We start from the raw sequence: 25,510 nt of genomic DNA on the forward strand, positions 1-25,510 counted from the left end.
GCAACTATTTTTTTCTTTAGAAATTAGGAGAATTTAAGTAGCTCAGCATTTTTTTTTAATTTCCTTAAGAAATTAAAGCCATCTTCCCCCCCCGCCCCCCTTCGGCAGCACAGTATGCTCAGGTGGCTCTATAAGCATGAGATTAGGGTTTCTGTGGACGTGTACAGCCCCCTGTTTCCCATGCAGGATAACCCCAGTGCTCCCATTCAGGTCCCGCTGGCCCCAGCTGGGTCTGAGCCTCCTGGCGCAGCTCGGGCTGTATCACTTTTCCTGTGCCCTCTCCAAACCATGCAGGCAGCGCGTGCTGCCCTCCCTCCTACCCCCGGCTATCGGCTGGGAGGGTGGCCACGCAGCTGGGGCGGGTTTGGGGGTGTCCATGTGCTCATCCGTCGCGACGTTCATTTGTAGTTTTGGGCAAACGCACTTGTTTTGATGTCCGAGTTCATCCTGTAGCCTCTCCTCTTCTTCAGGAGTTTAACCGGGTCTTTCCCCTACGACATTATGGGACTTGTTAGAAAGTCACATATTGGCGAGCTCTTCCCATTGTCACATTTGGTTGCAATTGACTGGTAAAATTCAAAAGTTAGATCATAAAAAAAGAGAGTGTGGTCATTTTCTCTTGTTTCCTTGGAAAATCTTGCTAGGAAAAGATGCCTAGAAAGAGTAAGTATGGCAGCCTTATAATGCCGATCATAACCTCATAGTTGTTGCCTACTGCTGCGTTCACCGCTTTCCCACTTCAAGCAACAGTGGTGAATTGGCCTGACCATGCAGCCACGTAGCAAGAACTTTGTATTTTGAACAATACAAGAAAACCTGTTCTCTAATCCTTTTATTATGTCAGATCCAGGTCAAACTTTGTCAAGTAACAGTAGGAAAGTCGCTTACCTTCTCAGACTCCAGTTCTGTTAGAAGAAAACGATGGTGGTGACCGGCTGGGTAAAAACCTTGAAGGTCTGCTGATGAAAAGTGCTAGGCGATTATGAGGAACAGGAGATGGACCTTATTTCACACTTTGTTCTGGAAGCTGATGTTTTTACTTGTTTATCAGGGTTTTCAAACATTCAGAAGTCATGAGAACGTTCTCAAAAATGAGGCTTAAAGTTAGAAAAAAATACTGTATTCTGTCTCTTCATCTTCGTGTTTTAAAGACTGTGGTTGCTTTATGTTTTCAGAATTTTGTCATCAAAAGTATATATAGTCTGATACATTATTTGTCTTTCTAAATACTTACCATTAATAAAATCAAGGGAAAATTGTGTGTAACCATTACTATTTTTAAAGCATTGATTGGAAACCTAGAGAAATGTTACTGAAAATGGTCTGTTTAAAGTTTGTCTCTAATTTCAAGAATTCCTTTTGCAAAGCATGAGTATATGGCTGAGATGCTTTTTAATTTTTGGTGGAAGTAGCTGGGCTTTCTTTGAAGAGATACAGTGTTGTAGCCCATATTGCACCTTTTTACTAGAGCAGGAGTACCTGACAATTGAAGTAGGTTAGAAAGTAAAAGTGAGAAGTTGTCTCCAATGTGAAACCAAGTTCTCGGTCGCTGTTAGCCAGGCAGAGAGAAATCCACATTTTGAAAAACATGTTCCATAGCAATAATGTTGATTAGAAGAAACTCGCTTGATTATTTTTTAAAAACCTGTGAAATTAGGCCTTTTTAGTCCATACCAATTTGCATAACTTGAGAATTTGGCCCTTCAATATTTAATTTATGGACCTTTATGTTGTGGTGAGACAAATGACTTTTTAGTGGCTACAGTAGACTTATTTGCATTGTCTATGCTGCCAGGGAGCTACTTACTTTATAAATATAGCATTTGTTCAGAAATACGTATTAAATACTAAAAATATTTAATTGACCTCCTTTTTTATTTTCAGGGTTGTGTCCTTTGTTGTGACCTCATGGTTTAACTGGGAATAAAGATGAGTATAAGCAGTGATGAGGTTAACTTCCTGGTATATAGATACTTGCAAGAGTCAGGTGAGTTTTTTTTCAATTCTGGTTGTTAAACAATGTATAATTTATTTGGTATTCATCTGCAACTGGCTATAACAAACGCAGACTCATTTAATTATTTTGCCAGTAGGCACGTGCTTCTGTGTGAACTGTTTCTTGGTGTTTCTTTTCACAAGAGAATGAATTCCTGCCAAATTACCTACTGTAACTTAATCAGATTTAGTCATTTGGAGTCTTCAGATGGCATTCAACCGACGAAGGACTGACTTGTTTGCTGGAAATGTGTTTTGCTGGAGATCATTTATCTTACAGGGTGATGATGACACTTTGTACCATTTTCTTTGGGGCTACTTGAGGAAGAAAAAAGGATGACCACCAAAATACCATTTTTTCCTGTTCTGTCCTGGTCATGGTGCTCCTGTGAGCTGCTCTTGTGTGGCCGAATTCCTTGCCTGAATGTGACTATGGGAGTGCAGATTTTGTTGTATTTCAAAGGAAGACGTGGCAACTGTGATGATATGACTTGTATTATTTGAATCTAAACACAGATGAACAGGTTTTTTATAGGAATAACTTCTGGATTCTCAAAAGCCGCCCTCTCCCTGCAGGGACGCTTTCTTGGAGGATTTTGTCCTTGGGTGTCAGGCTAGCCATAAGCCTCTTGCTTCTTGGGAGTAAGAGCAAAAGACGGTTGAATATTGTCAAACTTGAAAAGCAACTTTTTTCCTGTCTTATTTCTCCAAACTGACTGTGTCTGTAAAATACAAGCAAGAATGCAGTACTGTTCCCTTGGATAGTTTATTTTTAAAACTTCCCAAACCCAGTCGGACCAGCAGTTTGAATTTGTGTAGCATGTTTGGGTTTCTAGATGCAGCCATATGGCTCCAGGGGTTTTGTGGTGGTGGTTGTTCTTGAAGCTATGTAGGAAACAACAAGATCTTTTACTCACAGCTATGATATTAATTGCTTAAAGCCGCCTACATTTAGAAGAGGTAGATTTGACTGGAAATTTGACTTGGGCATGCCCAGGTAAAGTGGTGATTGTCAGCTGGCAGGAGGGAATATGATCTTAGCAATACATAAAAGAAGTCTGCATATTAAAGGAAATATAAACTCCAATCTTAAGGTAACAGTGTAAGGGATCAACTTTAATGTATATGTTATCTTGCTGTTTCAATGTCTACTGATTCTTAGTTTTGTTTAGTGATTGCTGATGGGTGGCTTCAGGCTTCTGGAAAATGCATTTGACTGATGCAACGTCTGCCCACTGCCTATGCGCACTGCTCGTGGACTTCTCAAATTGAGACAAAGCACCAGAAGCAGTGGTGGATGGCAGAGTTTTTCAGTCTCTGCTTGTCAGAAGAAAGCAGAAACTCATTGTTCCATCTGAATTTACTGAAAACTATTACACTTTCTTATTCCAGTTGCAGATTGCTTTTGTCACCGAAGCCAAACTTACAAAATTGCTTTTTCTTCATTTTGAATTTTGCAGGCAGCTTCTTAGTTACCTGACAGAAAACAAAGAAAAGCGTAGTTTAAGAAAAAAAAAAAAAATCTGTGAATGTAAAATTAATTTGCTGAAACAAGTATTTTTCTCTAGGTCAAATTTGCCTTTTCACGGTGATCAGATAAATAGCAAGCAGGTACCAGTGCTGCACCATAACATGCTTGCCACTTCTTAATCAGTGCACAATGCCAGTATAGTTCTAAGTGCGAAAACATACAAAATTGTGACAGTACTGTACGTGAAGTGAATTCTATTCTACTTACAGATCCATTTCACTGTCATGGGTAACAAATCAGTGAGCAAAAATAACAAGTGAGTCTTGATGTCTTGGAGATGTACCATATATTTATAAAAAAGTATTTAATAAAACATATAATACATATATATCGTTTGAGAATATATAAATGTGTGGATGTGCTATTGCAAATTGTATATTTTGTATTTTTACATTTATACATGCACAAATGTTTTGCCAATGATACCGTAATTAATAATTGCTGTGTTTGTTTATAAATTTTGTGTTTCTCTTGTTGACATTTAAACTAGAAACATATGAGGGGGAAAAAACCAGAGGTGTTTTGACGAGTGCTTTTTGTAGCTCATAAGCATGCTGTAACTTTGTAAAATTTGCTTAGGTGTGTAAACAAAAGATCCGTACAGTGGTATGGCAAATAGCATTGTCTATCTATAATTGAATTCTGATGGTTTTGCCTTGTCTTTAGGGTTTTCCCATTCAGCATTCACCTTTGGTATAGAGAGCCATATCAGCCAGTCTAATATAAATGGTGCTCTGGTGCCACCAGCTGCTTTGATTTCCATCATCCAGAAAGGTCTGCAGTATGTAGAGGCAGAAGTCAGTATTAATGAGGTAAGGAGGCTTTGCGTGCAGGAGCATTATGTCCTTGCTTGCAGTGAGTTTGAATGTTAGTATTTTTTCTTAACTTTCTTGTATCCTATTTATTTACTTTTACTTCAGATTCCTTACTGCTGGTGTTCACCATGACTCCAGTGGTGGAACCAGAATGGAGTGACATAACTGGGTAGGGGTTCTGCCCAGTGCAGCCACAGAACACCAGGCATGGTGTTCTGGCTCATTGCTTAAAGGTCCGTTGTCTGTGGAGTTTTTACCCTAATATAATGTTGTAGTAAATCCAGACAAGTGCAATAAGATAATAATTGAGACTAGTAACCTCTTAATTTTTATTTTCATAGACTTGCACTAGGGAGGTGGGAGAGCACTATGCAGCTCTCATTTGGGTGATGTCTTGTTATAATGAAGTAATGAGAGCCCAAAGGCAAGGTTTCCAAATAGAGAGAGGGTTTCAATTTGTGGCAGGAAGGACGAAGGTATATGCCAGTTTGCTTTTTGCTTCTGCTGGCTAATTCATCTTGAGCAGGATCTATTAAATTTGATGTTTAAATGGTTATTCCAGCAGTACAGAAAGCTATGTATCTTCCTGCCTGATGCTGCAGATACTCGACCTCGATTTCCATTCTCATTTATGCCTGGAAGGTTAGCAGCCTTTGTATGCGTCAGATTACAGAAGGAAACTTTTTTCCCCCACTAATTCTGCTCTCTTTCCAGTCTCTCTTATGTGTAGTTTTCATAGTCAGAGTGAAGCAAATGCTTTCCCTTAGGAAGCCTCAGAAAAGTAAAGCAAGTGATTGGAACTGGAGAAGGAGACCCTATATTTATTGCAAGGAATCCTTCTAGCTCCTAAAAATAGACCCTTACAAAGCCCTAGCATATGCATAAGGGTATTTTTAACTCCGTCTTGTCCATTTCAGGATAAAAATCTTCCTTGTTGTTTGAAAGCATGCCAGACTGTTTAAAAAAAAAAAGGAAGAAAACTAGTGAACTCTCCAGATAGTATGTTTATGGAAAGTATTAGACTAATCAGATAGAATAACTTCACAAGCCAGTGACCTGACTTGCAATGTTTGCAGCTCTTCAAACAAACCATTAGATTTTGTTGCAGCCACTCATGTTTGAAGTCATATTCATAGACAGCTTACAGTATTTTTTGCTTTAGCAGACTATTTAGCAAATGCAAAGCATAAAAGTTTTGATTCCAGAAGCTCTGCCAGAGGCCTGCAGTGGCTTTTTTTAAACGTATTTGTGGTGACCACTTAACTTTAGACTAAAATTCCAATCCTAATGACAACAATGATGAGATACCGCTTCCAGCACCATTTGTAAACTGTTTTATTATATTAAATCAAAACTTTTGCTTTAGTTTTCCTTGGAATTTCTGCCCATAATGTTAATTTGTACTTGGTGTTGTTTTGTTTCTTGTTTTTTTTTTTTGTTTGTTTGTTTTCTCCCTCTGCTATAATTCAGGATGGTACCTTGTTTGATGGTAGGCCGATAGAGTCTCTCTCACTGATAGATGCAGTAATGCCTGATGTGGTACAGACAAGACAACAGGCCTACAGAGATAAACTTGCACAACAGCAGGCAGCAGCTGCCGCAGCTGCAGCCGCAACTAACCAACAGGGATCAGCAAAAAATGGAGAAAATACTGCAAATGGAGAAGAAAACGGAGCACATACTATAGCAAGTAAGTTGAGAAAGAAATGACCTTAACCTGCATTAATGTCATTTCCTTATCGTTTATCATGGTACAAGCTCGTAGGACGAGCTAGTGGGCAATGAGGTAAATGTGTAGAGGTACTAGTAACCCTTCAGCTCACAGAGAATACCTTCCTCATAGGTGCTAATTTAACAGATGGTGTCTCACCTTTGACTGTCCCCAGTTTGATATTTGGAATTGCAGGAGAAGATGCAAACTGCTGAATTCATTGGTTCACAGTATTACGTTGACCCGTCTCACTTCCAGTACGGCTCCTTTCCCGTCTTCTGAAGGTTTTTCACAGGATCCTCAGAGACCTCTTGCGTAAAAAGGAAAAAAAAAAAATAATCAGAGACAACTCTTTAAATATTGCATCTACTCATCTACAAGGTACAAGGAGAGGAGTCTGCTAAGCTGCAGCCGGTTAAAACTGAGCATTCCTTGTGAAGCTCCGCAAACATCTTTTGACAGGTCCTGCTAACCCCATGAATCAGAGACCTGTAACCGGCTCTCTGTAGGACAGACTTCCTTGCCATGCTGAGAACATCATGGTTGCTATGACAAATCCTGTGTCATTTGTCTCCTTTATCAGTATCAGTTTTAATGATTTGCTCTTCTGAATTATTCGATGCACCTGCTTGCAGGTTTGGTTTATGCATTGGTTACATTTTAGTTGTGATTGGTGAAACAACTGAGTTTTATTTGTCATCACTGGTCAAAGGAACATACCTTACAATCCGGCTTAGTATAGAGAAGTTCGGGTGAGACATTAAAATGTGATTTTGAAAATACTGTTCTGGAAGTCTGAATTACACATTTAAAAGGGCGAGTTACACTCTTACTGTAAAAGCACCTGAAGAAAAGATATTTTTGAGTGAATATTCACATGAAGCCATGCACAAGTTTTACATTGTAGAGCTGGATTTTACTAGATTTTTTTCACTATTATTTATGATAAATAAACTGGAAATATAATCTTTTGCTTAAACAAATGAGCTGTCTACTTCAATGCTTTCATTTAAAAATCTCAAAAGAATATTTACTTGTTAACTGTGAACTTCATAGAGTAAGTGCAAACTTCAGATCTCAGCTGCTGTTAAATGTGGTATACCAGCAGCCCCTACTGGCTGGTACACCAAATTATACTGGCATTGATTCTCTTTCATTAAAACAACGTTTTATATGGTTCTCTTTCTTAAAAATATGCATGTTCTATTAGACTTTCCTGTTTTCTCACACATACAAACAGTGACGGAAACCCTTAATGTTAAATTAAGCAATAGATGTGAAAGGGTTTGTTTAACCCCAGTGAATAAATACGGAGCAGGTGAACTGTTCAGCATTTTCTATAGTCTGCATTTACACTCAGTGTGAGTTTCCTTTTAATAATAGAAAATGATTGATAGTAGCTGCCAAGAAAACTGTTTTGTCAGTTGAATTATCCCCAGTATGTTTTACAGAACAATATGGATTTGACATCACTTCCACGCAGAAAGCTATGTATTGCTGCAATTCCATGGTAATTGCCACTGCAGTTTAAAAAGCTCTGTTATCAGTTTACCGTATCACCAAATGTTATTATATTTATTATTAAAGCCGTTTTGTAAATGAAGTGTCTGAGATGTAGATTTAAGACCTGTTTGACTGCAATTGGTGAAAACAGATTTTTGAAAATGGATGTGTCCAATCTATTTTTAAAGCACAAGATAGAGTAGTAACACATTGTACTATGCAGTATCGTGCCTGAAAAACTGTGAGTACTTTTAACATCAGCGTTTGTTTTTTAACATAGCAAAAAAATAACTTTTGGCCTCAATTTTGATGTTTCAAAATTAAATCCATTTGAATGCTGAATATTAGAAGGGCTAAGAGCTTTCTCACGGTTTTTGAAACTTCCCATCTGTTTATAGTACTTCATAAATTGGAACTGGAAAAATAAAGGAACGTTACAGCTTTGTCAAATTTTGATCATGTAAGTTGTGAATTAAGTGTTATGCTCATCCCAGAAGAATATGAACCGTACCGTAGTTACAAGGTATTGTCCCAAAATATTAAAATCCACCTCTCTCTACTGTTGTTTCCCATAATGCAGATAATCACACAGATATGATGGAAGTAGATGGAGATGTTGAAATCCCTCCCAACAAGGCAGTGGTGCTGCGTGGCCATGAATCTGAAGTATTCATCTGTGCCTGGAATCCCGTTAGTGACCTTTTGGCCTCAGGGTATGTGCATTAGCCAAGTATGTGCGTAATGTCGGTGCTCGCCAGCATATTCCTGTATGTTGTAACAAGTTAAAATAATACCTGCCCCAAAACCCTATACATCAAATGCCAGGACGTTTGCTGTTTTGAAAGGAATACTTTTAAAAAGTGAATTACTTGGGAGAAGGAGTTATATTCTCATTAACTGTTTTGTAGATCTGGAGATTCGACAGCACGGATATGGAACCTCAGTGAAAACAGCACGAGCGGCTCTACGCAGCTGGTACTTCGACACTGTATACGAGAAGGAGGGCAGGATGTACCCAGCAACAAAGACGTGACATCGCTGGATTGGAACGTAAGTAGAAATGGCAGTGCTCAAAACACTCCGAGAAAACTGTACTGATAATTTTGCATAGTCAAATTTTAAGTGACTGCAACTGTGCATCCTCTGCTACAGCTCCTGAATTATTTCTGGTTTTGAGTTGCATTGTAATTTCTTGTATTGTACGTTGAGAACTTCACTTCTTTTTAATAAGTTGTAGTCAATGGAATATATCTGCATGAGTTTTGTATTTATTCTACCTGGAATTTGCTTTGTGCTCTAGCTTTGAGTTACACAGTAAAAATAAATAAATAAAATAACCTTTTTTCTGGCAGAGTGAAGGTACACTTCTAGCAACTGGGTCTTATGATGGCTTTGCAAGGATATGGACGAAAGATGGTAAGTGAAATACTTCTAATTTCCAGTATATTTTCCTGTATTGTGGCTCACAGCATAGTTTTTTTTATTTTTTTTAATGTATTCATATCAATATAAATTTTCAGGTAATCTTGCCAGCACCTTAGGGCAACATAAAGGTCCTATATTTGCGTTAAAATGGAACAAGAAAGGAAACTTCATTTTAAGTGCAGGAGTGGACAAGGTGAGATAATCTTTGGTAAAATTAAAATTCTTTCCTTCACCGTTATAATCTAATTGTAAGCATAATAGCAAAGCTACAGAAAGTAAGTAAATTAAACTAAAGGCATGGGACGTAAATATGTACTTACAAAGAACTTGTTATGCTAGCTATGTTTCCTTGTGTTTTATAGTAGTTTATTGAGATATTTTAATTTATTAGATTTCAGTGTCCCTGGATCCCCTCCCAATTAGGTTAGGGTAAATTGGAAAGTAAGTGCATTGAACGCAGGAACATTAAACCTCTGTAAAACCCAATCATCTTAAAATTTAGTGAAGCACTTTATGCAAAGCCCCAGGAAAAAAAAAATCATAGTGAAGGAATAGGTTCAGGCTGATTTGGACATCAGTCAAGCCTGAGAATGATTAAAATAGAGCTGGAACATAGAAGATTCAATATATCTGACTGGGGAGGTGCCAGTACTGTAATGCCATGAAGCTCGTTGTTTAACTGTGTTTTATTTCACGTCTCTAAACAAACCTAAAGCCTCACAAGGTCTTTAAATTCAAAGCTGCTGTTAGTGTGAGAGATTTTATGAATGGTAGGAAGGGCACATAGTGATGAAGGATAGACTTCAGATGAATTCAGAGTAGAATAGACTATTCAAAGAGAAGAGTTTAATTTTTCTTCTGTAACTGATTCAAGGTGCAGACATACACACAGGCTTTCTCTTAGTGAGACTGGCAAACTGCAAGCTCAGTAAGACCACAGACCCACAATACTTAAAACTGGCAGCGTCACTGTAAAGTAGTAGATTTTCTCTGTTTGGTTTTTTTTTTTTTTTTTGTCTTGCACACATTTAACCTGGTTTGCTTTAGTGCCCAGCTTTATAAATGCTTGTGCTGGCACAAAGGAAGGAAAAGTAAATGTCTTAAAGCACAGAAAGGACAGGTTTCTTCTTTTGGCAGCTGTGATGGCTTATATGCTAGTTTTTAAATCTTTGTGGAGGTACAGCTTTAATTTGCAGAAAAATATTCTGGAGGAAATAGAAGCCATGTTTTAGTCAATAAAACTCCTTGGACAAAGCAACTGAGGTTATGCTTTGAAAAATGTTCTGCGTTAGCAGAAAGATTGACCCAACCTTATGCTTCTTTTCCATAAATAATTTATGCGGTCAGTTCACGCTTCCACTGAATTCAGTGGCAAAATCTTCATTGATCGTTGAGGTAGGTCAGGAATATCGGCATATAATATAGTGATTATAAAATACTAATTTTGTCATGTAAGATTTCTTTCATCAGAAGGGATATTGGAAGTATTGGCAGAGAACAACTCGAAACAAAATTACACACTTAAATCAAATCTTCCAGATCCTTAAGTATGAGGCTAATTGTTTATATAAAGATCTCCTTAGGGACGAATGAGTATTTGAAATTACAATTTGAATATAGAAGTATTTGAAATTAAAATAGGTATGCGGAGTGGATTACAAGAATATAAATAGGACTAAGGAGATAAATCTATTTAATTTTTTTTTATTAAAAAAAAGCCCACAATCCTCTTCTTCCCTCCAGACCCCAAAATGTTGTGATTAAACACCTTTCTAAAATTGCAACATATTAAGGTTTTCTACTGTTGTCTGTACATCTACTACCATTTTCTACCCTACTACCAAGGGCAAAACACTAGAAATACATAATTGGGAGCAGGTTTGGACAACAGGGAGTAGGCTAGGTAGTCTGATAAATGTGAATGGTGGTAGTTGTGTGGAAATTCACAATTTGTACAAGTTTGTTTATTGTTCATTTATCTGTTTAATACAGACCACAATTATTTGGGATGCCCACACTGGCGAAGCCAAGCAGCAGTTTCCTTTTCATTCTGGTAAGTCTTGTTGTTGATAATTTGGGATTGTCATCTGAAAAGACGAAATAAAATGTTATTTATTAAAATAAATAAAAATTTCTGAAGTTTATGGTGCTTATTTACACCATTTTAAGGTCTTACAGGCAGTCTTTGGATACTGACTCCCATATTCATAGTCTTACGAATTTTGAGAATGTAAACAAAGATAGAATTGTTCCAGTTTTATAACTTTATAGCTCACAATTTTATTACAGTTCTGTGAAAGTCATAAGAGATAACCCAAATGTTACCGACTTTCTGTAGTACAGTGGCAGACAAATCAAGTGGGTGGGCCTGAAGGATTTGTGTTTATCAGCTAAGGACTGCATTTGTCATCTTCCTGCTACAGTAATCCCAGCTCCGCATCCCATTGTTCTGCGCTGCCTGCTGTGCTGTCCCCAGTTTGTTTGGCCACAGACCAGCTGAAAGGCTGTTCACTGGCCAGCTGGGATGAGAGTGCAGCCTCTCAGGAGGTCAGACAAATTGCTTTGTGGGCTGCATGCTGTGCAAGCCTGCCAGAATCAGCTGGAAAATAGAATAGAGAGGACGACGAACATGTCATTGAAGGGCCTTTAAGAAATGTGTCTCATTTCCACGTTTTATTCTGCTCGCACTACCTTTTTAGTGGCATGACAACAGTCAAAAACATCAATTCTTCATTTACTTCAAGCAATTCTGTGTGCTATCTGCCATAAATATCTTGGCTTGATCAAATGGAATATGTTGCCCATGATTAAGCTTCAAGTTACTACACCTTATAATGCTGGAATTAAGAAAGGAAATAAATCATCACCTGTCACTGGCTGCCATCTATCAGCACAAGCATGGACTGTTAGTGGAGATGAGCTCATGCATGACGATGTCTTAAGTTGTGGGAACCTGTCCCTCATGCTGACTCTTGAGATTTATTTATAGATGACAACTACAGCTTGTTGTCCTGCTGCACTGTCTTCTCTATAACTATTTCATTTCAGATATGTTCCATGTTTTAATGACTTCTATTGAATTTTGTTTAATTTCTTTGTGTAAGACCAGTTTTGGCTGCATTTCTCACTGTTCATAGTGTTTGATTATCTTTAGAAATGCTGTAAAATTAATGGTTGCTTCCTGCTGGCATTTGTTCTAAGGTGATGCATGCTAAATTTGCAAATCAAACTCCCACAGAATACAGACCATAGTTTTAAATACATTTCTTTTTCTTTTAGCACCAGCATTAGATGTTGATTGGCAGAGTAACAACACATTTGCCTCTTGCAGTACAGACATGTGTATTCACGTCTGTAAACTAGGACAAGATAGGCCCATCAAAACCTTCCAGGGTCACACAGTAAGTACTAGAAAATTGGGGGTTGCTATACGATATTTTTGTTAATCACAGCTTGGGGGCCCAGTATACTTGCCAGTAGACAGCACTTGTGTAATCGTTGCTCTTTGGCAACTGGCGGTAAATATGCAAACACAGGTAGCTGTAGTTAAGATCACATGGTAACTGTAGTTTCTTTCATTATTAGAACAATTCTCAGTCCCATGTTGCAGCTTTTTTTACCAGTGCCAGGGAGGCACAGCAAAAGTGAGCTTTAGGTGAAGGAACATGGTAACTTTAAGACTTTGCTATGCACAGACAGCCTGTGTTGTGTATGAGCATGCATAGGAAAATGTGATGAACAGGTAGCAAACAGTTGTTGTTATTGAAGGTAAAGCTAGGAATGAAAATTGTGTTAAAATACTGACAGTTATACAAATAGTCATAACTGCTGCCCAACGTTACCTTTCGTAAGCTTGTCATTTGTAATGGGAGTGAAAACTCCAACTTACTCTTGCTGTTCAATTTTAGAATGAAGTAAACGCAATCAAATGGGATCCAACTGGTAACCTTCTGGCATCCTGCTCTGATGATATGACTCTGAAGGTAATGGGAGTTCTGGTCCTGGCTCTTGTCTTTGTAGGACTCTAGAATGCACACTATGTGCATGGGCAGTCCGGCAGTATCACCGTATTTGCCGTGTCGTCTAATATTTGTTCTTTCGTAATATAACAAGATTAGGCAATCCTAACAAATCCTTGTTAATCAGAGCCAAGCTTTGGTCCAGAGAACTTGATACAGGCTGCCACCCTGAGACTTGGAGTATGATTTATTAGGTGCTTTTAGCTGTTTACAGAATCAGGTCATTAATCATGAAGCTGTCACACTTGATGGTTGCTTTTGGTTAATAGGAAGAGTTGTGTAACACATACAAGAATGGGTGACTAGCTCCTTTCCTGGTTTTCTTCTGTTTCCCCCTTCTTTCTAGTTAAAACCTTTGGCATGTTGTTTCTTAAAAGACTCTGTGTACTCCTTGTTTTTTCCAGTTCATCAGGACTCATTCTACAGTTTTCAATTGCACCTACACTTTTCTTCCAAATAAGTCATAGCAACATGCTTTCGTGTAGAACTGGGGCAAACTTGTGAACGCGGGGGATACCGTAACTTGTACATATGACTTCAAGGCTCACGAGAGATCCATACAAACATACCAATAACCAATAATAGGTTAGATGCACTAGAAGAAATGAGATTGTTCATGCCTGAGGGGCCTGTGCTGTTTCCATGTTACAGATGCATTTCCATTCCTCCCATACTGCTTTATGTTTAGTGTTTAGCACTACATTTAGTAGAGTTTCAAGATACGTTTTTTTACATCAACAGCACAGTCCTACTGGTACCCTTTGGGACAGTTATTTCCATCTAGCTCATCACTGTTTAATCAGAGGCAGGGAATGGCTGAATGAGTAGCCAGGTATCCCCTCCTGTGCTGGCACACGGTCAGGCACTTGCGAATGGAAATCACCTTATCTAAATATAAACACTTACACATTAAGCCTCCAGTCTAAAGCTAGATGTGCTAGATGCTCTGTTGGGTGAAGATGTCTAGACTACTGCAGAACAATTCATTGTGGCCAGCAGCTTGAGGGAGGTGATTCCACCCCTCTAGTCTGTTCTGGTGAGACCCCACCTGCAGTGCTGCATCCAGCTCTGGAGCTCTCAGCACAGGAAAGACATGGACCTGTTGGAGAGGGTCCAAAGGAGGCGTTCAAAAATGATCAGAGGGATGGAACACCTCTACTATGAGATCAGGCTGAAAGAGTTGGCGTTGTTCAACCTGGAGCAGAGAAGGCTCTGGGGACACCTTATTGCAGCCTTCCAGTACTTAAAGGGGGCTTATAAGAAAGATGGGGACAGACTTTTTAGCAGGGCCTGTAGCGATAAGGACAAGGGGTAACAGTTTTAAACTAAAAGGGGGTAGATTCAGACTAGATATAAGGAAGAAATTTTTTACAATGAGGGTGATGAAACCCTGGCACGGGTTTCCCAGAGAGGTGGTAGATGCCCCATAGATCCCTGGAAGCATTCAAGGTGAGGTTGGACGGGGCTCTGAGCGACCTGATCTAGTTGAAGATGTCCCTGCTCATTTCAGGGGGGGTTGGACTAGATGACCTTTAAAGGTCTCTTCCAACCCAAACGATTCAATGTGTCTAAATCAAGTGTGATGAGTAAACCCCTGAGAGCATCAGTCATTCTTCATTGGCAACGAATGGAGTCAAAACAGTCAGCTTAAGCTAGATATTTAATACTTAAACAGCTGAAACTCAGGTTAGATGAATTCCAGTCTAGAGCTCAAGCTGTTGCTGCTGCATGTCCGTGAGTAGAGAGGTGACAACTGGGAGCATGTCACCATTTATGGGCTTAGCCAATTAACTTCTTGGTTGCTGTTTTGAATTCAGCCCATCCTGGAAAGAATTTTATCATTTTGTTCAGGATTAACTGGAAGACCAGTTGTTTGTAGATAAGTCTACGCTTTGCTAATCACTTGTGGATCACTTACTTTGCAATGGGAGTAGGAAGGAATGGCAGGTTTTGAAGCATATGGAAGATGCCTAGAGATTGATTGATTGACTTTTTTTTTTTTTTTTTTTGTCTGTCTTATGCCAACTTGATGTCCTCTAGAGCAGCTAATACGGACTCTTGTCATCTATATAGTTTTGGGAAGAGAAGGCAGATTTTGATCCCATCAATTTAAACTGAAATACAATTTTAATTCTGTCTGCACATTGAAAATCAATTTCCCCTCAGTGAGGCACCAGTTTTGAAAAATGTCATTGATTTAAACATACTCCCCAATTGCATCTTAAATACAGTTGAGCTTAAATAGAGAAAAAGCTCCTGTTATTTTTTGAACAAGAGGTGAGCTAAAAGCTGTCGTGGTTTAACCCCAGCTGGCAACTAAGCACTGCACAGCCACTCGCTCACTCCCCACGGTGGGATGGGGGGGAGAATCAGAAGGGTAAAAGTGAGAAAACTCATGGTTTGAGATAAAGACAGTTTAACAGGTAAAGCAAAAGCCATGCACGCAAGCAAAGCAAAACGGGGAGTTCATTCACCACTCCCCAGGGGCAGGCAGGTGTTCAGCCATCTCCAGTGAAGCAGGCATGCATCACATGTAACAGTTACTTGGGAAGACAGACGCCATAACCCTGAATGTTCCCTCCACCCCTTCCTTCTTCCTCATCCCAGCTTCATATACCAAACGTGACCCCATGTGGTATGGAGTATCCCTTTGGCCAGCCTGGGTCAGCTGTCCTGGCTGTGTCCCTTCCCCTCTTCCTGTGCACCCCCAGCCTCCTCGCTGTCCGGCCAGCATGAGAAGCCAGACAGTCCTTGACTGCTAAGCAACAACCCAAAACGTCAGCACGTTATCCACATTTTTGCATTCAAAATCCAGAACATACCCCACACTAGCATCTATGAAGAAAATTAACTCTATCCCAGCTGAAACCAGGACTACTAAACCAGGTATCATTAAAAAAAAGCTTTGAGGTGATTAACTATTATATCAGGTTTCACATTTAGAAAAAGGTATAAAAGCCTTCCAAAACGCTTCCTGTATGCATTGCAAAGTCTTAATAGAATAAAGTTATTTTGTTTGTCGAGGGTTATCATGCAGGAGTTGGAGTCCTAAGGAGCTCCTCTTTTGTATGAAGTACTGAACAAACACCTGCCAACGCAAATCCTAATAAGCCAGGAAAATGCCATAATGTTTTTTGCAGTGTGCATCTATGGCTTTGTGTGAAACTGGAAGTTTCCTCCACTATCCCTTTATTTCACTCAATATGTGTAGCAAGAAGTTCATTTAAAAATAGGACTGTGATATTTTGTCAGCTCAGATGTGAATGTATACGTATTGCTCTTCTCATTTTAGCATCTGTTATCATCCCTGCACTTTTCAATGGGCTTGTAGTTAGCACATGCAGATTGGTTTCTATAGACAAGACCTTTATTACTCATTAACCCCACCAGGTACTTACAACTCAAAGAAGAGAGAGTACTGGAATAATACTTGTCATCATTTCTCTAGAAACTCAGCGGTCGTAGCAAATGTTTTGAATGGCCTAAAAGGTAGCAGTTGGGCTGCAAATGATAAAGAAGATGTAAAATGTATTTCAGTGCAATATTGTTGTACAATATTGCTAAATGTCTTTGTGTTTTCTTCCATTTTTATCATAGATCTGGAGTATGAAACAAGACAGTTGTGTCCATGATTTACAAGCACACAACAAAGAAATTTATACTATCAAATGGAGTCCTACAGGACCAGGAACAAATAATCCAAATGCCAATCTTATGTTAGCAAGGTACTATTTAATCCTGTTTTTAAATGCCTGTTCAGCATTACTTTTACTTCACTCTTTATATGTGTAGGTTCACAGAATGTTTTGAAGCATGTAGGATACTTTATCCTCTTGTGTTTATACGAGAAACAAAAATACGTCAAATTGAGATGTAATTAATCTGTGTTTTTTCCTTTGACAGTGCATCCTTTGATTCTACTGTTAGGTTATGGGATGTAGACAGAGGAATTTGTATTCATACTCTGACAAAACATCAAGAACCTGTGTACAGTGTAGCTTTCAGTCCTGATGGCAGGTACCTGGCCAGTGGCTCCTTCGATAAATGTGTACACATCTGGAATACACAGGTACAACTCTTCTGTCTTTGTAGAAGTTTGTGTTTTGGTCTTTTCCATCAGCACCCTTCCAGCCTTTGTTGCTCCATCGTGTTTTGGCTAACATGCTGATTCGCTTTCTCTTTGTTCTAAGGTTACTTCTGTTAATGGATGTACATTCAATGTCTGTTTTTGAGTGCTTGCCGATGGTGAAGTAATAATTGTCTTTACATTGGCTTTTCTTAGCATAAAAACCCACAACAAAACAAACAAACAAACAATGCACCACTGAAAAAAAAACCCAACCAAAAAAACACCAACAAAAAGTGTACAACAAAGTGTCTCCAATAACACATTGCAAACAAAAATGGTCTTTGTTAACTCTGAACTTTAAACTCCTGATAAAACAGGTTTGCTGTGAAAAATGATGACTGGATGTAGACATACAATCTGCTAGGTATTTCACTGAAAAACAAGAGAATGTAAAGTGAGAGAAGATCACAACAAAATATTTGTACAGAACTTTCTAAGAAAGGACACAATTACTTGTTTTGTAATTCTGGCAAAAAAAGGCCTGATTGCAAATGAAAGTCTAAAGACCTTGTTAGGCAAGATGTGATCTCTGGCTACTGGGCATTGGATATTAATTTTTGAAAGTCTCAATTTACCAATTGGAAGTAGTCCTGACCTTCCCCAGTTTTGCCATTCAAAAACAAGAGATCAAGATACAATAATTGTGTTTGTCAAGTCCTTTAACACAGTGCTGAGATTGTCCACAAGTCTCACCTGGACCATTTCCTCTGAGAATTTCAGCTTTTAAAAGCAGCGGGGAAGTTTTAGATGTTGTACAAATTTTACTTGCTTGGCTTTCCTTGTATTAATTACCTGTTTTGTCCCTTTTTAGACAGGTGCCCTAGTTCACAGTTATCGGGGAACGGGAGGGATTTTTGAGGTTTGCTGGAATGCAGCAGGAGACAAAGTTGGAGCAAGTGCTTCAGATGGTTCAGTAAGTGCAGCTTGACTTGTTTGACGTTCTAATAGCAAGCATCGTTTGGGAACCTTGTGACTAATAATGGAGCCAAAATTTCCTTCTGTATCTGAAGTTTAATACAGCCAGCTCACATGTAGATTTTCACACATAAGGGTGCTGTAATGTTGAAAGGAGAATATGGTTGTTATTCCAGCTTAATGCATTACTGTTCTAAACCCTCCAAAAATCTCAGAAGGTGAACATGCCTCTCATTCAAATTTTCTGTCCCTACTGGGGCTTACTGTGGAAATGTGTTCATTGTGGCTGGTCTTTTCATTATAGTCTGGAAATAAGCTCATTTTTGCCTCTTTGCCCTTTTTGAGTGAAACTGCTCAGTGTAGCTGATGCTATTGTGATGCATGATAGGGATGAAATACCTTCTGCATTGCATTCAACAGAAAGAGCAGCAAAACAAAGTACAAATTTCTGAATGCCTATAATTAAAAAGTTCCTAAAAATGACAGGAGCTACATGTAAATACCAGTCTGCTTCCATGGCTTAGAAGAATCAGAGAATAAAATCTTATGTCTAACTAGTCATGAATGCACCCTCTATCACCTCGTAGTGATGTGCTGTAGCATCACCTCCTCAGTCTTCTGACATTGTCTTGCAAAGTACATACATAAAATATTAGCATGCAGTTCTTCATAGTAAGTACAATAGTTGTTATTTGCTTGCCTCTCTTTTTGCCATGGTTTTAAAAGAAAGGAGAAGAGAGCCTAAGGAAAAACAAAATTAGAGTAAAATAAGAGCAATAAAGGAATTGTATTTTGAAGTACTATAGCTCAAAGTAACAAACGTCAGCAAAAAGCAATCCTGGTAGCCTTGTGGTCCGGAGTCTCAGGTAGTATCTTAACACACGTGCCAAAGCTTTCTCCTGTCCTGCATGCTCCATGCTCCTAAGTGAGGTTGCTTTGTTAGAGTTCAGAATGGAAAATAGGAAGTTCTGAATCTTTAGTAGACTAAATTCTAGAAAATTAATTTTGATTGGTCTTTCATATTATTTTAGTCTTCTAAGTATAGACAATATCATAAAAGGAATAAAAGCTCAAGGCATATCCTGAGTAGAAATTAATTATCATTCCACCCTAGATGACCCTTTTATATACATGCTGTGTAACCTTTCCAGTCTTCCAGTTAATTTGACCCAAGAGGCTGATTGTACTTGCAACGGATTAGTTTTCATTTAGTATTTGCTCTTTTAAAAATGTTGGGTTTATTTTGTTTTATATTGCTTGCTAGCGAAAGCCCTCCTCATCCCCTTGGTTTTAAATATACTTATAGCTCATAATAACTAAGCAAATAGAGGTGCCTTTGAACTGTTTAATGAATAAAAGCGTAGCTTTTGTATGATTATATTTTACTAGTGGGTTTCTATATCTGACAGAACTAGAACATTAACTAATCATTAATGTTCTGATAGTAATTCATTTAGGCAGCAGTACCCTTAGCAGGTCTGGCTGGATGCTCATAACCTGGTGCTTCCCCCCAACCCCCCTAATCTATTGTTAAGAGATACAAGACAAAGCTTACACGATCTGTTTCATAGGTTTTGCTCAGATATTTCACACAGAATTGTATAAATGTGGAATATTGTGCAATTTCTGTATATGTATTTCTTTTTCTTACAGGTTTGTGTATTAGACCTACGGAAATAGCGCTACTAGTTGGAAGCCATGGACCGACTATGAATGTGTACATAGCCAAAATGACTGTCCCTGACCCATGTACTGCTATAGTCCCAATTGAACCATGGCCAGTCCACTACAGCCAAACATAAAAGAAATATATACATATACTGTATATAAAAAAAAAAGAGGAAAAAAAATTACACCCTGAAGAGGATGACAGAGTTTTGTCACAGCTTGTGAATCCTGTTCACCAAGTGCTGGAATCTGCTGTGCCCCAAAATAACGTTTAAAAGTTTTGGATATGAAAAACAGAAGAGAGAGAGAGAGAAATATACCATATACGAGAGCAGACCCATATACATACCAAATTCAGAAGATACTAATGGCAGCCTTCATTACCCCTTCCCCCTTGAAATCCATTACGACGATGGATTGTGGGGTATTTTTGTTTTCCTTCTCAGTAGTTGAGCAGTTTGTGTGTACAGAGAAAATGGACTTCCAGAAATCTGCAGCAGTAGTTTTTTCTTTGCTTTTAACATTGGGTTTTCTGTTTTGTTTTGGTTAAGTTTACGGATGCATGAAGTAAGGGAGTGAATTAGTTTCTTGTCTATGTTTTTCTCACCTTGGAAAAAAATGTTTCTTTGAAACATATTTTAATGCATTCTTTGAAGAGGCAGATGGAACCTGATAATGTTTGGTACATTTTGTGGCTCCCAGAGCACAATTTTGTGAACAGAGGGAGGGTGGATAAAGGGATTACGGAGAGAGAAGAAAAAAAAAAAAAAAAAATATCCTTCTTTGAGGCGTGATATTTCATGTTCTGCTCATCCACGAAGTATGACAGTAATGGGTATAATGCTATGTTTTATTTTCTGGTGACATGGCTAAAATGCAGTAGTTTCTTATTTGGGACATAATTCTGCCAAACTTAAGAATAGAAGGGCACAAAAATACCGAAAAGAAAAATACAGGGATGCAAAAAAAAAAAAAAAAAAAGAAAAAGAAAAAAAGAAAAAAAAAAAGGAAAAAATGCATCTTCTGTTGCTTTAAGACCATAACTAAAATATGGTTCAATTGTGCACTATTGTGAAAAGGAGCAAAGTATAGCTGGGGGATCATTTTTAAGAGGTTAAGATCTTTCTGGACAAGGGTTCATGCCACAGCTTCTCTGAGAGTTGCCCATCATTATTTGTAGGAGCTTAGATGTATAATTGTAACCAAACTCCAGTATTAAAAGTATCTCATGTAATTTTTCTTTATTAAAATAAATTCTTTGGCATATATTTGATAACACTGCCATTAAGAGGCAAAATGTTTACTACCTTAGATTTAAAAAAATCTTAAACAGAGGACTTGCTTCAAGTTTATTTTAATAGCAGTGATTCAGCTTATTTAAAAGATGAATACTTGCACTAATTCCCCTGCTGCTCCAGTCCTGCAGTTTATTGTATCTTGTGACTACATTTTTTCCAAATATAGGGTAGATGTAAGCTGCTATTTTTTTAATAATCACTACTATATAGTGTCTTTTACTCTGTTTACAATATCAAGTATTTTTCTTACAATGACAGATGTATATGGCAAACCTTTTTCTGCTCATGTGATTAAAAGTATACTGATAGTGATTTTATTTGTAAATGATAGCATGAGGTTGTGTTTATGCGTATGTGTAGTCAAAAAGGTTGCATCATGTCTTGCATAAGATTCCAAAAGTGTAAATTTTTAAAAAGAGAGGTTGTCAAATTTATGTCACAGGCATTTTACTTAAGTAATGGTTTATATTACAGAGCTTTGCAAAGTTACCAGTTTTATAACACTATTTCAATCACAGATTATTTTGTGGCTTATGATTGCTGGTCTCTAACCTATTTTTTTTTTCCATTTTGTTATTTTTTTCCCCCTCTGAGTTAGGTTTAAATTGATATAATTGAGATAATGCAGCTTTGACATTTTAACCATTGTTCTTTAGGCATCAATTTCTGCTATTTCCATGGAATATACATGACTTGAAGCAAGTCTGAGTTTGGCTAAGGTAGGGTAGCAATTTGCCAGTGGTAAAGAGAAGTCAACAATACGTCCTTTATATATACCCCAGGAATATAATACTATCATACGCAGCGTTTAAAACAAACAAAAAGTCATATCCATAAAGACAGTCATCCGCGGTGGTTTGGTGCCAGCTATTTTTAGGGTTTTGGAACATATTACAAATGTTTAGAGCAATTACCCTGTGAGTAACAATATGTAGGAAACCTAACATATTGAGTGTCTGGCACTTGAAATATTGCTTTTATTGCTGGAGGTCCATGACTGTGGCTGACCTCTGTCATTTAATGAAAAAAAAAAACAAAAAAAAAAACCCAAAAAACCCAACAAAAAAAAAAAACACAAAAACAAAAATAAAAAAAAATTCTGTGCAATAATTTTAAACTGTGCTCCCAGGAATAGACACAAATGTTTTGAGTATGTTTAAGCTGCATTTTTCGTTTAGCAATGCATTTGTCAATTGCACTGAATTTAAATCTGAAAGTCAGAAGTGATTCTTGATAGTACTTTTGTATTTTAATATGGACAGTTTATTCATTTTCATAAAAGTTATTGGATGATTCTTTCAGCCAATCTAAACAATTGTGGTGGAATTCTGTGACATAGCTGCAAAACCACACAGCCATGTTTTAGGGTATTGCCGTTTTCCTCTTTCTCAATCATCAGCTGTTTCGGTTGTAATTCTGGTTGCTTAAGCATAGTATCACGTATTCAGAAATAGATAAAACAGAGCTTCAGTGTCCCGGGTCCAGGGTTTTCAGGTGCCTGAAGCACAGTCTAGCAGGAACGTCAGATCTGATGACTTGAGCGCTCTGGACGCGCAGGCTGAGACCCCCCAACCTCGTGTCAACCGGCAGCGCCTCACTGTAGTGGAATGATGCCAGTTTCCACCAGCAAAGGATCTGGCCAGTAGATACTTTATTGTTGTCCTTCACTAGCATGCCACAGTGCTGCTCCTGCTCACGCCCCTTCTCGCCTCTCGTTCTATACACTGCTAAGCGCATGCATGCGCGGTGTGCTAGGCTCTGTGACTATGTGAAGCAAAAAGAAGAGAACCGTGACATTAATTATTCTCTCGTACAGCACAACGACCTCGTGTGCAATAGTGAGGTAGACTATCCAAATTGTTCCTTTAAATTGAGTATGCCAAATGTCGGTAAGACCCTAACCTTGTGTAAGTGTATGCAGATGCTTAGTCTTACATACTGAGTAATTCTGTTGCGCCTGTTCTCCAAGTGTGAAGGCAAACGTGTGCGTAAGCCTTTGCGTACATTACGGTTCCTGTGTTTTCCAGTTCAACACGTTAATGGGCAAATATCCAAATAGAGGATAAAAGGAAAGGGAAGAACTGGGCTCAGAATTAATGATGGAATAAGAAATGAACTGCTCTTGATGTTCGCTGTCTTTCTATGCATCCATCTCAGAATCCCGTTTCTCATTTCCGCATAATTAGGTCCAGGTTTCTGTAGAGTTCCTCTTTTTCTATTTTTACTTTACCTTTTTCTGCATTTTTAAATTGATGTAAAGATTCCCAACCAGTGGACTTTTTAGTGTAGTTAAGAGAATATCTAGGTCCTCATAAAAGCTTTTTTAGACTCTTTGTAATGTTGATAAACTCAGTTTATTCTGGGACTACAATTGTGCAGGGTTATTTAGCGTGTCTACTAGATGATTGGAAATCTTATATGAAACACTAAAAGTGCCTCTTTTTCTGGGTTGGGTGGAGGGAGGTAATAGTTACCAGAGTCAGAATGACATGGCATTTTGAAGCATGTTTCTTGATTTCGTGACACTTTAATGCATCTTGAGAGAAAGGCCAAAGATTTCTACCAGTTTTAATTAATTTTCATTTAAAAAAGCACTCCTTTTTCCTTACACTGCTTACCTCATGCTAGGGTATTTAATGGGACGTTGTACATTTGAAATGTTCTTTGTGTTTAGGAAGAACAGTAGGTGGGAGAGGGCCGTTGTGCCAGTTTGCCTACGGAGCAATCGTGGCAGCTGACGCGTTTAGTTCTGCTGAATGAAGGAATTTCACGAAAATCGCAAACTGGGCTTTTCAGCTTGTAAATAAAAGGTTGTATGTTTTTGTCTGTTTAGCGAAGAGGAGCCTTGGGACCCGATTTTTTCCAATCTTTGCTTAACCAGAAATCCCATTGTCTTTCACTTCATGAGAAAACCTTGCCAGAATAAGCATGGGAGGCGTTGGATCTGTAGGTAAAAGGAGCCACATCTCGCTCGAGCCGGGATTCCCCTCGGCTTCGGTGGGGATCTTGCCAGAGCAGGGCCTGCCGGGTTTAGCCCAGTGTTCCCCTCTCGTTGACAAGTGTGATAGCTTCTCCCTTCACAAAGCCCCGTAGAGCCGTTCCCCCGTGGGATCAGTTTCACACTCTCCAGAAGTCTGAAGAAAGCAGAAGCAACATTGTGGCATGTTAGAAGCAAATAAGGCTTCGGGAGACAGCAGTAAATCTCCATCAAGATCCCTGACGTTTTCCGTAGGGAGAGAGCCGTGGAGCAGTCTTCACTTCTCCCTCTGGAGAAGCGCGTTCTGTGGAAGTGTGGCTGTCTTCACTGCCAGTCTGATGGAAGGCAGACAAACCAGGAAAATCTGCCCTTTCTTGCGGGTTGCAGATTTAGTGTTAATAGTGCTTCAGATCAGCAGTTTTGAGTACATAATTCGCTTTCTCTGCCTTTAAGTTTGAAGCTTGACAATAACTTGAGGCATGTTTTTGTTTTGTTTTCTTTTTTAAATAATCATTCATTTTTACTTCATAATGTTTTTTGACATTTGTGGGTAAATACGAGAAAACAGTCTGCATGTTGTTGCTAGTCCAGTGTACTTTGCAATCTTGTCCTCAACAGACTGCAGTGTGCAGAGCAGTAATTCTAGAATACAGAAGTAATTTTCTCTCTCTCCTGACGTTGACATTGTAGTTGTAATGGTTTCATTTGGAGTTACAAATCCTTTGGGTCTAATTCTGTGAGCCTACCTATAGCACTGGATTAAAATGTCTGCATCATTTCTTCAGTTATCCAGTTAAATTACAACTGTTGTAAAAGTGTAAACCAGCCCATGACAGTTTTTTGTACTTGTTTAAAGGACTTTTATTGTTCAGTTTTCATGATTATTGTCTAAAGAAGACTGATATAGATGTTCTATACTGTCCTGGACCATGTTAATTACACTTTATGATGTATTTTGGTTCTACATCACAATGATTTGTCCCCAAGGCCCTTATATCCCTTCTAGGCACATTTTCTGTTGCAGTTTCCCTTTGCATTGTATTGCTTTGACAACTGTAATTTGAATCAGATCTGAAAGAGGTCCAGAATAAAATATATTTTGATATTACTTCGGCTGAACGTTATATACCAGTAATTTTCAATGCTTGGCACAGCAGATTTACAGATGATTAAGTGGGGAAGTGATTGACTGAAACGCTATTTTTGATATTTAGGTTGGCACATTTTCAGGTGAGACAATATGTAAGAAGCGGTGGGAGGAGATGCATGGTACAGCTGCATCCTCTTCATGAACATGCAGTAGGTCCTCTGAAACGGTGAAGCTGTCCCCTGCCACCATTTACCGCTGCGCGTTTGGTTTGGACGAACCCATGTCTCACGGGTGCGTTTTGCGTGCTGCTGCTTCTCCTTCCCCACACGCTTGGGAAGAGAAGCTGAGCCTGGCGACGCTCGGCTACACCCCAGCTCTTCAGAAGGCTTTGGAGACGTGGGAGTGGGCTCCGCTCCGGTCATGCAAGCTCACGT

General features: G+C 38.7%; 1 protein-coding gene across 1 annotated transcript; it reads left to right on the forward strand.

Annotated features, from left to right (window-relative positions):
* Window positions 1–1,929: 1,929 nt before the first annotated feature.
* TBL1XR1 (TBL1X/Y related 1) lies at window positions 1,930–21,103 on the forward strand (the record flags this gene model as incomplete). The annotated part of the gene is made up of 14 exons (XM_082003560.1): window positions 1,930–1,987; window positions 4,193–4,338; window positions 5,812–6,031; window positions 8,136–8,268; window positions 8,464–8,605; window positions 8,908–8,971; window positions 9,076–9,173; window positions 10,973–11,033; window positions 12,260–12,381; window positions 12,889–12,963; window positions 16,597–16,724; window positions 16,903–17,068; window positions 17,940–18,041; window positions 19,697–21,103. The coding sequence occupies 14 exons, from the start codon at window positions 1,930–1,932 to the stop codon at window positions 19,721–19,723; spliced, it is 1,542 nt and encodes a 513-aa protein (XP_081859686.1). The 3' UTR covers window positions 19,724–21,103.
* Between the last annotated feature and the right edge of the window lie 4,407 nt (window positions 21,104–25,510).

Source organism: Phaethon aethereus, assembly GCF_964289735.1.
Source record: "Phaethon aethereus genome assembly, chromosome: 9".
Classification (NCBI taxonomy): Eukaryota; Metazoa; Chordata; class Aves; order Phaethontiformes; family Phaethontidae; genus Phaethon; species Phaethon aethereus.